The sequence below is a fragment of the Falco punctatus genome (genome assembly GCF_963210335.1).
Source record: "Falco punctatus genome assembly, chromosome: 18".
Classification (NCBI taxonomy): Eukaryota; Metazoa; Chordata; class Aves; order Falconiformes; family Falconidae; genus Falco; species Falco punctatus.
This window is the reverse complement of record NC_137598.1, coordinates 6901267-6914779: the sequence shown is the minus strand read 5'-3', so window position 1 is coordinate 6914779 and position 13513 is coordinate 6901267. Positions and strand designations below refer to the sequence as shown.

General features: G+C 57.8%; 1 protein-coding gene and 2 long non-coding RNA genes across 87 annotated transcripts in view; 2 read left to right on the top strand and 1 right to left on the bottom strand.

Annotated features, from left to right (window-relative positions):
• Positions 1-13513, bottom strand: part of LOC308055213 — a 528334-nt gene that overhangs the window by 209818 nt on the left and 305003 nt on the right. The window lies entirely within an intron of this gene.
• Positions 1-13513, top strand: part of LOC308055214 — a 277249-nt gene that overhangs the window by 213973 nt on the left and 49763 nt on the right. The window lies entirely within an intron of this gene.
• On the top strand, positions 9955-12909 carry LOC308055300 (metalloproteinase inhibitor 2-like). Its single transcript, XM_080369122.1, has 4 exons — positions 9955-10103; positions 10188-10296; positions 10646-10770; positions 11185-12909. Exons 2-4 carry the CDS (start codon positions 10188-10190, stop codon positions 11383-11385), a joined length of 435 nt encoding a protein of 144 aa, XP_080225248.1. The 5' UTR covers positions 9955-10103; the 3' UTR covers positions 11386-12909.

The following is a 13513-nucleotide window of genomic DNA, read 5'->3' as shown; positions in this document are numbered from 1 at the left end:
GGCAGGACCCCGAGCACCTCAGTCCCATCCCATCCACCTGCCCTCAGGGCTGCAACTGAGCTTGCCCCAGCTGGGGCACAGATGTCCCCGGTTCTCTTCACTGCTGGGCTAAAGAGGGATCTCCACAAGTCACAGCTGCCCCCCATGCCTGACTGCGCCTCTGGCTGTGCCTGTGTCTTTGCTCTACACCCCTCCGAGGCAGCCCAGCTGCCAAAGCTTAGATGGGCTTTTGACCCAGCAAGGGCCTGGGTCAGTGGGCACTTGTGCCCCCTGCACGTGCCGCTCCTTGGCCAGGGCTTCTGTTTCTGCACCAAGAAGACAAGGGGCTTCAGAGATCCAACCAACGTGGTCTGCCACAGCAATGGCACCTCTGCAGGTGACCACTAAGCAGCACAAAGTGCAGGTGGGCTCCTTAAATCCTGCTTTCTCCCCAGCTTCAATGCCTGGCTCCAGCCACCTCTGCCCTGTGGCATTTCACAGCCCAGAGGTGCTTGCAATGCTGCCTCATTTTTTTCTCCAAAGCAGCACAGCAGCTAGAGCAGTCCCCAGAGGGGGACAGTCCTGAGTTTGAGGCCCTCTTCTGTCTGACTGAGGATGAAAAGCCAAAGTCCCAACTCTGTGGACAGCTGTGACTCTCACCCTTCTTTCTCAACCCTGCCACCAAAGCTGTGCCGTGAGCCGAAGAGCATTTGTGGAGTGGCAGAGCAAGAGCAAAGAGGTGAGAGAGAGCAGCTGCATCCCTGACTTTTCCAACTAGCTGCTCCTGCACAGAAAGGGAAAGGAGTATGCGCTCTCTGTGCATTTTTAGCTGATGTCCTGATGTGGGATGCAGCTCAGCTTCGAGGCCTTCCCTCTCCTCTGTCATTGAGGCTATGGGTCCTTCTGCAGCTCCTCCTTCCTTGGTCCTAACAAACCCTCTATTCCTGACTGCAGCACCAGAGAAACGTCACCAGTGAGGACCAGGGAGATGTTTTCCCCAGAATGCCCTAAAACCTGATGGTGTTTTGGGAAGAAGGGCATGGAAATCTCCTATGGGCACCACAACCTCCGTGAGTCTGTCTTATCTAACCAAGTGACTGCTTTAAGAAGAAATGGGGTGGTGCAGGCGGACTGTGGGGACGGATCGAGATGTGTTTTGGGCATGTGCTGGCACCACCACCTGCCTGGAGGATGCACGCAGGAACATCTGGCTTCTGCAGCCCCATTACACTTGGGCAGGAGCCAGGTCCTGATGTGATCAGCCTGGGGCAGCTCTGGGCATATACCTAACCTGTTTTAGAGGAAATGTAGGATTTTACAGAAATAAAGAGGGAGGCGCCTATCCTCCCCCACTAAGTATTTCCAGGGTTCAGCAGCAGCTGGGTATGGATTTTGGATGCACACATGAAATTCTGGACAACTCCTTTTCTGGCTATAGGCTGACGCCCAAGGAAGATGTCACAGACTGCTGGTCCACTCTCTTTGTGTCATCAAAAGTCTCTGAAATGATGGGGCTGGCATTTCTGATTTTGTTTAAAAATCATTTTATAAGAACGTCTGCTTTTTTAGCCTCAGTTCCTATGGAAATGGAGCTCAGGTGATCAAGAGTATGCCTGTTCTACACTCCCTGAAAGTTTTCAGCCATGAAGCAGTGGCTAGCAGAGTAGAAGGACTGAAAGACACAAGCTGGCAGAAGTTTTCAGAAAGCTGCTTACCTGGTAGAGGATGAACATCCTATTCACAGTCCCATTGGGGAACCAGCTGTGGCACGAACTCATGGTCTAAGAGGCATGAGAAATTCCACATGGGAGCTCACCCTAAAGAAATAACTCCATAGAAAAAGCCTTGTCGCACAGGCAGTTACTTTTTCTTCTGCAGTGTCTAACAAGACAGGCCATAAAAGTTATACACAAAGCCCTACTAGATCCTTTTCCAGCCAGCATTCACTGACGGGAGAACAAAAGACAAAAAAGCACACATGCCTTCCCTGCCTTTGTGTAGCTGTTAGTGTGTGACTGGCTGGTAAAGCTCATCTGGGTATTAGGAACAGGCTTGTCGCAGGGGCACGCAGGGCTGCAAGGGCACACCGACGTGATAAGAAGCAGGGGAAGGTGCTTGAGTCATGCCCTCAACTCACGTTAAAGCCTAAACGGCTCAGGTCAGCAGGTGCCTGGGCTATGCTGACAGAGACCAGACACCCTCCTGGTCCTCTTCATTTCTAGGGTGCTGGAAACTACCATTCCTCAAACATCCTTAGGCCAAAGGACCAAAAACACGATGACAGATTTGGAGGGAGAATCTCAGATGCTGGGAAATCAGATGATTTATTCCAGTGCTTGGGGAAGTCCAAGCAGAGGCTCTGTGGAGCTCCTGTGTCCAAAGCTGGTGCATGACCCACCTGCGAGGCTCATCTCCCTTCCTCTGCACCTGCCCTTGGCTGTGATTGCAGATACCTCTGTGGTGCATCCCTCAGCCCGCCGCTGCCTCTGGGACCCCCCTCCTGACCGTGCTGCAAAGGCTCCCTTTGCTCTGGCTCCCAGCCCTGCTGCTGCCCTCCCTCCTCCTGCTGCTGCTGGTCTGCCACAGCCGCCTGGGCACCCAAATTGCAAATGCCAATCAGCAGGAAAAGCCCTAACCTGCACCGTTCCCCAGCAAGGACAGCTCCCTAAGCTTGTTCGTGCCTCTTCCCAGGCAGTGCCAGTACAACAGAAATAAGCAGTTGCGGTGGCTACTGCTGCCAGGAAACTGCATGTTGTAACGACTCTGACTTTAAAACCCTTCCTGACACTGTCCCTAGAGCTGTCCCCAAACTGTAACAGTTGAAAATAACTGTCCTCCAAGGTGACTTTCTAGGCTGACACCAAATTCAGAATTTCTCCCAAAAGATGTTCTCTGAAACCAGTGCTTGCATAGTTACAAGCAAGAAGCAAAGTGCCGCAGCTGGATGCTGGCAGGACGCAGCCAGGAACAGGTAGCTGCGACGCAGAGATGCCAGGCACTGAACCAGGCACCCTGGCTGCTGTCACAGGTGTGGAGAGAGAGACTGCCCCTTCCAGGGCGCAATTCATCCAGCCCAAAAGCAGGTGTCTCAAACTGGTCTGGTGAACCAGGCCTTACAAATTCCTGGTTTTCCCTCCCCAAGCACAGAAAGGCTGTAGACACCCACCTCAGACAGTGACAAGTGTGTTACAGGCATTTACACTCAGGTGACAGGAAACATAATCCTCACCCCAATCTACATTTTAGTACAAACAATGCTGCCTTTTGAAAATATCTACACGCAGGAGACAATAAGCCATTAATCCCGGAGACACCAGAAAGACAAAAACTAAAATTAAATCAGAGATGAGATGCTGAAGCTTTAAAAAGACAGCTAAACATTAAATTGCATTTTAGGCCAATGGCATAATCTCTGGCAACATCAGCTAGGCAGCGGGTGTGCTGGGACAAGTTCAGCTCTAGCATCTCCCCTGGTACCCCTGCTGCCTGGCTCCAGCTGTGGTCCTTTGCCTGACAGCAGATTATAAACTCTCCGGGGCAGGGACCATCCTACCCTTCTCTATTTCTATACTGCCTAACACAAGGAACCTTGTCACCTTTCTCAAGTTGTGACAAGGGCGCTAACAGACAGTGCAGATGAAAAAAAAACCACCAATGAATAACCCCGCCTGGGTGACAGGGGCATCGTTAGGATGTCTCTCCTGAACTTGCCCCATTTCCCATCCTTGTTACCCACTGACTAACGGGTCTCAGGGCACTGACACTGAGATCAGAAGCCACTGGCAACTTGGCCCTCAGCAGCATGTCAAAATCATGGACATACGCAGACAGACATGAGGCCTTCCTTATGATAAAGTAGGCAAATCCCGATATTAAAAGGATTTTTTAACAAAACAAGCAGATCAGGACACCAATACACTTTCAGGAGGAAACAAGCTTTTCCCCTTCTGCAATAAGTGTCAGCCTCGGGCGAGTAAGATCTGCAGTCTCCTTTCAAGCTCACATAGGTTGCAAATATCAGCACAAACCTTATGATGACAGTATTTAGCTCAATCCTGGCTCTGAGTTCTTCATTCCGCTGTTGCAGCATGGTGATTTCTTCTACCAGTTTTCTAAATTTTTTGGCCTGCAACAAAGGAAGGTTGGTTAAGTCTGAAGGAAGCCCAACACTTGATCCAAGACAATTTGTTCTTTATCTCATTTGTCCCTAGACCAACTTCTAAAATTTGAGAATATATGGAGACGGTCATCTTGACTGCAGCTGACGCTTAGAGGTCTGACTCACACCACATCATGCTGGTGAAGTGGGGTCATCAGCAGAGCCTTGAGTAGGGGCAGAGCTGAACTATCCCTTACTTCTAATGGAGGAGCAGGAGGGTCTTGGTCTTGTCCAGCGCAAATAAAACATCTTCCTCGGTGGTGCCCCCACAACTTTTATCCCCCAGGAGCCAGCAGGACCAGCCGTTGTTCTTGGACAGGGAGCTAGTGGCACTTGGGGACCATGGGGATGCCCAGTATGGAAAGGGCACTGTGGTGTGAGTAGTCAGTCTAGCAACGAAGGAGGAGTGCAAGGCGGTATGATGTGCATCATCCAGCTCAACTAACCTCACCAGACACAAATCCTCTAGGACTGTGATTCCCCAGTTACAGGGAGCAAAGCGTTACCCAACAGGGCGGATTACACCCAGCAGCAGCCTTAGCCTGGTGCTGCACTCACATGAGGTGGTCTGCGCTTTGGAGACACTCCTCCCCACTGCTGACAGTGTTGGCTTAAATGACAGGCTTAAACTAGACATTTAACTATAAGCTACATTTAAGTGAAGTGAATCCTATCCCAACTGTAGGTAGCTTTTACTCAGGGCAGGTCGAGGACAGAGTTTGAGGATGTCGATAGCAGCGTATTAAAACATCAGTAAGATGTTTATAGGCAGGTACCACAGCCTCAGATGCCCTGTTTTTCCCAGTTTTGAATTTGGCATACTTAATCACCTTAGTTCTTAGTTTTCCAGCAGTTTGAATTTTGCTGAATTCAACACTTGGAAGAAAACAAGATACCACAGGGTGCCCTTATCTCTGTGTGAGCTTGGTTATTGAATTTCCCGATCTTCTATAAAGAACCAAAATATTGTGCATTGGAGTTAGCAATAACTCACATCTTACAGCAGAGGCATCAGGTTTATGCAGTGGCTTCCAGTCCATGCATGTAACCATAAGGGATACTCCCGATTCTCAGACATTCTGGCCTAACCCCGTATGCTATGCTGGAGCAGGACAAGGACTCTGGCCCTGTTTTGAAATGCTCTGAGAGAGGAATCACTGTCATGGGCACCTGCTTCCCTAATAGTTTTAGCAAGTAGTAGCTATGACAGCACGAAGCGTGGGAGAAGACCTGTGCATCTCCTTCCCTCTCTGCTGCAACCCTCACCCTATACCACTCCTCTCCTGCCACCTGCATTTCCAGCCGCCCTTTCAGCAGACGAGGAGCCGGCTGCCAGCAGCCCCAGAGAAGGGAGCTTTGTTCCCTGGCCATTCAGCCCAGCAGCGGCCCCCACGCTCTGCGGGCACCAGCGCTTCCTGGGCAGCTGCAGGCGGGTGCTGGTGGGGCCATACAATGGGGTTTGGGGTGGGATGGTGGAGGAAGGGGCAGCCGTTTGGCATGTCTCTGGCCGGGAGGGGAGTCCCAGAGCAGAGGCTCCTTGTGCTGCCCCTCAGCCCGTGGGGCACACGCAGGCAGGCACAGAGCTTTCCAGCAGCTCGCTCAAGCTGGGTTGGGCAAAGGCAGGACCTACCTTGGCTGCAGCTTCTCTTCTTGGCAGGTCTCATCAAGGCAGGTCACCACTTCCAAACCGCCTTTTCTTCTTCCCCAGAGAGGACCTGGGGCTGCAGCATCTCCCTGCCAGCTGCCCATGGTGGCTCCTGCTGCGATGGTAACTGTCTGCAGCAGGAGCCTCACTTAGCAGTATGAAACACAGAGGGTGCAGCCCCTGAGCTGGGGCAGCCGTGTGGCAGGGGCCGGAGATGACAGCATCCCACTGGCTGGCAAGCACAGAGGGACATCCCAGTGGGTTTGTGGCACTGGGTGACTCTCTTTGCCCCCAGCTTTGCTCCTGGAGCTGCACTGCAGCCCCAGTCTGTCCCAGCTGGCTGTGTGCTTGTCGCACAGCCAGAGGGAGTGGTACAGGGTCAGCTGGGCCCCAGCACAGGGCCCTTCCTTGTGGCACTGTTGCCCACTGCAGTGTGGGGACCACTCTACTGTGGGATGCCCAGGACTCCCCGGCCGCTCTGCCCCGGCCAGCCCTGGCTGGTCAGGGTGGGAGGTCACCAGCTCCCCATGGACCCCCACCTATCTGCAGCTGGGGGCAGACAACCCTCTCCCTGCTTACCCTTGTGCCTGTTCCTGGATCCTGCCTTGGGCAGGAGGATGAGGCAGCAGGGAGCAGTGCTGGAAGGTGGCTGTGGGCCATGCCAGGGCAGCTGCAGCGAGCTGGGGGGTTATCGAAAGCTCTTGGAACAGCCCCCAGCCCTGAGTCCCCCAGGGTGGCAGGCACAAGGGCAGCCCCGCTCAGCGGGCATGGACTAGGGAGCTCCGAAGGCCCCAGCTGTGAGTGCAGCCCTTGTCATGCATCAGCTTCTGTGCGGAGTTAAAAGGCGAACGCTGGCGTTTCTCCCAGTGCAGAGGCAGGAAGAGGCCAGCCGGCAGCCTCGGCGTGGGGGCGAGCTCTCCTGCCCTGCCAGGGTGGTGGGACCAACCCCTATGGCAGAGGGCTGCGAGAGAACTCGCTGCCTTGCCAGGGTCTGCCCTCAGAGGGCTCCAGGGTCCTCATTACAGGGTGGCCATGGCCTGCAGCCCAGGGGGCCAGCACAGGGGCTGTCACTGGTGGGGCTCCCACAGTGCATCTTCTTGCCACAGCTTGTCCTGCCGGGGGAAGGAGCGTTCCCAGCATTGTCCTGGTCAGACTCAGTTGTCCAGTGCTGGTGGTGTGCTGTGCCTGCCGTGTGCCTTGGGAGAGCCTCAGCTCAGCTTCACAGAGGGTGTGGGCTCCTGCTGCTGATGGCTCTCCAGGCTGGTGGCAGGAGTGGTGGCATTTGGGGAGGGCTGAGTGCCGGCCTCTGAGTACCTGGGGCCTTCCTCCATCCCTCAGCCCTGCCTCCTCATCCCAGGGCTCTCAGCTGGGCTCTCCTCTGGGGCTCTCCTCCACAATCCCTGCAGCTTGCCCTCCTCACTGCTCTGGTTCCTGGCTGGCACAGAGCAGCGCAGCCAAGCTTGGCGGGGGTCTTGGCGGGGAAAGCGCAGCGCAGCCATCCCCTCCACAAAGCCGCACTGTTCAGAACAAATCCGCCTAGAATTGGGCTGCATTTTTGTCAAGTGATTCATCAGCACGTGAATGGAAAAGGCTGGAGCCCCTGAACCAGTAACCGTTCCCTGCTCTTGGAGCCACTGCACCGGAGTCGTGTGCACGCTCTCCAGCTTGGTTGCACCCAAGTTACACCGCAGATGTGCGCAGAGCAGCGAAGGGCCTGGCATGTGGGGGCACGCAGCAGCTGGGTCGGGGGGCGAGGGGTGGCCTGTGCCAGCGGTGACCCAGGCATGCTGCTGGCAGAGGAGCAGGCGCTGGCAGCGGGCAGGGACTGAGTCTGCACGTGGCAAGCTGAGCTCCTGCAGCCTGGGTTGGGGACTGGGATGGGGGGCTGTGCCGAGGGACTTGCCCTGCTGCCTACTGCAGGCCAGGAGGCTGGGGCTTCCTGCATGGCCAAGATGCTGCGTGTGCTGCCAGTGTGCCAGGGCAGCCTGACCCTTCCCCAGGGAAGGGGAGCAGGGCTGGGAAAGCCCTCGGTGCAGCCCTGGTACTGGTATGCGTTGCATCCCTCTGGCCTGCACCGAGTGAGTGCCCACATTGACCAGGGGTGTCTGTTTTTGAAAGTCTTCTTCCCTGGCCCCTGGTCCTGCTGGTGGCCACCCTCCCTTTTCCAGAGTAAACTCAGCTGGCCCTTACCAGTGCCCATGTGGGGCTGTGCCCCCCTGACCTTCAGCTTAAATAGCCCATCCACATGCCCCCACGCCCCATTAGTATTTATAGAGCGTGGTCAGATTCCTTCTCCTTGCTGTGCCAAATGAAAGAAGGCAAGCTCATCTGTGCTGGGCTGGTGAGCCCTGCGTGTCCCCAGCTGCTCCCACCCCAGCACCTTTTGGGGGGGACACAAGCTAGATCTCCAGCTTGGCTGTTGCTTGCTCTTCTGCCACCCTGGCCAAAGCATGGACCCCATCCCGTACCCTGCAGCATGCACGGGGCTGGCAGGTGCCCCGAGAGATGGGGATCTGGCCTCCCCGTGGGATGGCAGTACCCCCAGCAGAGTGGAGAGCCCTGTGAGCCCCTGCCCTGCAGCCAGGCCCCCTCCTCAGCTCCAGCTGTGAGGGTGCTGAGCAGGAGCTGCAGCTTTGGGGATGCCACTGCCCCCTGTGCCATCAGCGTCCCCGGTGCTGCCTGGGGCCAGCCGGGAGCTTCCGTTCTCACACTGATGGAGAGAACCAGGCAGGGCTGGGAGCCACAGCTCTCAGCACCGCAGCCCTGGCCTTGCATGCCTGTGTCGCTGCGTTCATCACAGGCAGCTGTAACCTGCGCAGCGCAGCACTGAACCAGCTGCCGTGTCCCGAGCCAGTGAGTAAGGGTGAGCTGGCTGCCTGCTTCCTGCCTGCCCTGCCCACCCCGAGTGCCCTGCAGGGCACTGCCACGTGCAGAGCACTCACATGCTCGTTCATGTATCCCCAGGCTGTGCTGGCAGCTCACCACAGGGACCCTTCCACCGCAGAGCTGTCCCCAGGCTCCAGGGTGCTGTGACCTCAATGATCCTGGGGCACCCGACCTTGTCTCTTGGCACCAAGCACTGGAACTGCCCCAGGGCTGTGCAGAACCGGGAGGGCTTTTGCCTGTGGCTGGGCTGCTCCAGGGTGCTGGCTGGGGAACTTGCTGCCTCTCCTCACCGGGCTGTGTTTTTTCACTGCCCAGCCCTCGGTGTCTCCAGGTTATTTTTTCTGGCAGCAGGGGCAGGGATCGACACCCTGCAGCCCCCGGCCCCGAGAGGACGCGATGTTTGCACCTGCATGGTGTGAGGCTCCATGTGGTGGTAGCTGAGGTCTGGCGGGGAGCCAGCAGCCAGAGCATTGCCCCGTGGCAGCTGGGACCCTTCCCTGGTGGGACAGGGACCCCATGCTTCAGCTGTGGGGTGTGAAGGCAGCCTGGTCCAGGGACACCCACTCCCCTGGCATGGTGGTGCAGAGGGGCTGGCAGGGGTCTCGGGGCGTGCCAGGGACCCCAGCATGAGCTGCCTGTGCAGGCACTTGGTGAGCATCGCTGGTGCCCGTGCTGGCCGTGGCAGGCAGCCACGGGGATGCAGCTCCCACCTTCCTCTGCACCCGAAGGTGACCCTCCAAATAGCTCCCCCATGCCCTTTCCCCCTCCAGCCCTGCCAGGCCACACAGGCATTTGGCTGGGGCCCTCGTCAGAAACTGGTTTAATTAATGACAGTGGGACAAATACCGTGGTGCTCCCAGGACGCTGCTGGCAGGTTTTAGCTGACTCAGTGCCATCTGGGTGACAGGCACGAGCCCAGGCAGGGCCAGCCTGCACCCACAACGCTGACAGGAGCTGGGCAGAGACCAAGCCAGTGCTGGCCAAGTGCAACTGGTCCAGCACAACTGGCAGTGGTGGGGCTGGGTGACCCTGGGGTGACCTTTCCTTATTGGCCACCGTGAGGCTGCTGCTGCAGTGCTACCCGTTGCTGTCCTGCACATGTCAGAGCCCTGTCCCTTCGGGGACAGCGTGTGACAACCAGCTCTGCGGGCAGCTGGATGTCTGTGGGGAGGACACTGGGGCTGGCTGCGGGTAGCCAGCCCCATGGAGGGTGGGACTCCCTGTGGGATGGGGAGGCTAAGTGGGACTGTCCAGCCAGGGCAGCACTGTGTGGTGCAGGCAACACCTCCAGTCCTTGGCCACCCCTGCTGACCTTGACACCCCTCCATTGCAGTGATCCGAGCAAAGGCTGTCTCTGCGAAAGAGGTGGATTCGGGGAATGATATATACGGGAATCCAATCAAACGAATCCAGTATGAAATCAAGCAGATCAAGGTAATGGGGCACTTTCAGGGCAGGAGACTGGGAGGGACGGGGCAGCCTCTGTACTGGCCACTCACCCCTGCTCCTTCTCGCCAGATGTTTAAGGGCCCTGACAAGGACATAGAGTTCATCTACACGGCTCCGTCCACTGCTGTGTGTGGCCGGCTGCTGGACACCGGCGGGAAGAAGGAGTATCTCATTGCAGGTGGGTGGCTGTGACAGAGGGCTCTTGGGGGTTTTTGGTGGCACTGATGGCCCTGCTGCCTCATGTGCTTCCCAAGATGCCTGTGACATGTGTGCCCACGTGTGTGTGTTGTATCCTGTCCTGCTTCCACCACCAGCCTTCCATGGACCCCCCCAGCTGTGGCAGAGGTGGCTGTGGGACAAGCCTTTGTTCCCTGGGGTCCACCAGGGACAGTATATGGCAAGAGTGGCTGGTTTGCAGTGGCCTCCAGCCCCCCAGGCTGGGCTGAGACCCGGGCACCCCAAACCAAAGTCGGGTTCCGGGGCGCCTGGAGGGGACCCTCTGATCGGTCTCTCTGGCCTCTCCCCAGGCAAGTCAGAGGGCAATGGCAAGATGCACATCACGCTCTGTGACTTGGTCTCCACCTGGGACTCACTGAGCCCGACCCAGAAGAAGAGCCTAAACCAGCGGTACCAGATGGGCTGCGAGTGCAAGGTGAGCAGCCGGGCTGCCCCAGAGCATGGGCTGCGCCCCACTCCCCACACCAATGGGGTCTGCAGCCCTGAGGCAGGCACGGGCTCTGCGGTGAGATGCTTTTCCCTGTCCTTCAAGGATGATACTGTGCCGGGGGCACAGCATGCAGCTAGGGATATGGGAAGGATGGCTGAGCCTCTGGCGCTCTCTGGCTGGGAACCGACCAGCCCTGGGACCCACACTCCCTCAGTCCCCCTGCATCAGTGTTACGTCCCTGTGCCCTGCAGGGAAAGGGTAGCCTGGCATCCCTGGTCCAGAGCTGGGGGGGTGGATGAAGCAGGGCTGTGGAGAATCACCAGTCACAGCTGCCCCATGCTGCTTCCTCCCACCCCAAGGAGCGACCCTCGGGTCTCTGACGGTCTCTGTTATGTGCAGATCTCACGCTGCCTCTCCATCCCCTGCTTCGTCTCTTCCTCGGATGAGTGTCTCTGGACAGACTGGGCAATGGAGAAGAACAATGTGGATGGGCGGCAGGCAAAGCACTACGCTTGCATCAAGAGGAGCGATGGCTCATGCGCCTGGTACCGTGGCATGCCCCCCCCCAAGCAAGAGTTTCTTGACATCGAGGACCCCTAAGCCAAATGAGCGCATTCCAGTAGCCAGTAGAAAAAACCTGCAAGATGTTAGACTGGTCCACGCTGATATCAATTCCTGGAGACAGCATGAAAATCCACTTGGCTGCGGGGCTCCCCATGCTGTGGTGGCTGCCACACGTGTGCAGAGGGCAGAAATGGGGACCTGCTCTGTCACAGGCACCCAGCAGCCCGTGGCCATGCTGGGTGCTCCTGCTCTTGTGGCAGGGCTGAGCAGGGTGTGAGGGGACCCCCCTGCTGGGGCCATGTCCCTGCCTAGCCACACTCAGCCCCAGCACCCTGGCAGCTGTGAAAGAATTGAACCCTTGTGAGTGGCGGGAGCTGCCCCATCTGCGTAGCAGGTCTACCAGTGACCCTGCCACGGGGTAGCCGCCCCAGCAGCTCTTGTCAGGCAGCCCTCCCCACTGCAGCATCCCTGGCCACCCTCCAGCACTGGGGACCCTGCTGTCCCCCTCCTCACCCACCACCCGTCCCTCCTTTTGGGGGTGCAGGAAGGGTACAGCCTTCCAGGCAGGGGCTCTGGGGGTCTTTACCATGTGGCAGAGCCCCCAGCTGTGTGCGAGGGGCTGTGGGTCTTTTGCAGGGCTGGATGGCTCCTGTGCAGGTGCCTTGTCCCAAGAAGCTGGAGGGACATGTTAGCATGGCTGGGGTGGCCCCCCTGCATGCACCTGGGCACTGCAGCCCCTCTCTCCACACGCTCCTCTCCCCATGGGGACACAGAGGCAAGTGCTGGGGTTTACCATCTTCCCCAGCATCACAGAGGGGTCCGTTCCCACCACAACCTGCTGCACGGGCAGAGAGCTGCTGCTGGACCCTTCTGCTGGACAGCCTTAGACCCACAGCCCTTGCAGGCAGGCAGGCAGGAGGGCTTGGCAGGGCACCGAGGCAAGAGCTCCAACTACACGGGTGCAGGGTGTTTGTCATCACCTCATACAGCTGTTGGCTGAGCTGCACTGCGGCCTTCGGCACCACTGCAGCATTGTGGCCGGTTGAGCTCCCTTCTCTGCGGTGGCGAGGACAGAGCCCGGCACCCAGCTGGGTGCAGGCAGCACCACGGCTGCAGGAAAACCCGTTCCCTCCGGTGAACCCTCCCACACACCTCGGGCCCCGCTTTCTCTGAGCCATTCCCACGTTGTTGCAGCGGCGCTGGTGCGTGCTACGGAGCTGCCCAGCTGCGATGCGGGTGGCACTGTCTCGTGTGCCCGCTGGCCCTTACCGCAGTTGTGTGAGCGTGCTGGGAACAATCCCTGCAGCCCTGCTCTGGGGGCTTTTTCATGCTGTGCATCCCTGTAAGGTTTAAGATGTCGTACTGGACCAGTCTGGGCAATTTCAACATATTAAAGAGAAAAATTAAAAAGAAAGAAAAAACCCCCCACCCAACCTCTAATCAATCCCATATACGACTCCCGTTCGCTTACTGTATGGTTATATCAAATGTGCCATTTACTCCTGTCTCTGCTGGTAGTCTATCTTTGAGTTTAATATTTCCACTTGTTTTGCCACTGGCTCTGTGGTCCCTGTGCTTTAATTTCCGTCTCTCCTCGTCAGGCGCTGGAGTCGCACCGGTTTCGTGCGGGGTGTCTGTACCGGCAGCTGCCAGACGGGGCCGGCGGGGGGCGGGGGCAGGGGCCGCTCTCCGGCTCGGCCGGGCCCCTCACCAGCCGACGAGAGGAGGGGTCCCCGCTGGGTGCTGCTAACCCGGGGCTGGCGCGGGGAGCAGCGGCGGCAAGACCGCGTCTGGCCCCTGCTGGCAGCCCCGGCAGGGCGGGGCCAGAGCGGGCGGGGCGGTTACCCAGGGACGGAGTCACAGGTGACTGGGCCGAACCCATTGTACGTCACAGGCTTTAGAACGCGACCCGTGGCGTTGCTAAGGTCGCGCAGGTGCCACTGCCCGTCACTCCGCTACAGGACTCTGAACTGGGCAGACGCGTGTGGTGGTGTTAGTGAGCGAGAGGTAGTGCTGTCAGTGCGCGCGTTGTCAGTGGCAGCGGTCAGTGCCCTTCAGGGGGAGTGGTGAGTGCCCTCACTGGGAGTGGTCCCTGCCCTCAGCGGGACTTGTCACTGTCCTCATTGGGGGTGGTCACAACCCTCATTGGGAGTGGTTACTGCCC

Coding starts and splice junctions, on each gene's coding strand:
- LOC308055300 (XM_080369122.1), top strand. CDS start 10,188: ATGTTTAAGGGCCCTGACAAGGACATAGAGTTCATCTACACGGCTCCG. Junction 10,297..10,645: donor GAAGGAGTATCTCATTGCAG/GTGGGTGGCTGT, acceptor GCCTCTCCCCAG/GCAAGTCAGAGGGCAATGGC. Junction 10,771..11,184: donor AGATGGGCTGCGAGTGCAAG/GTGAGCAGCCGG, acceptor TGTTATGTGCAG/ATCTCACGCTGCCTCTCCAT.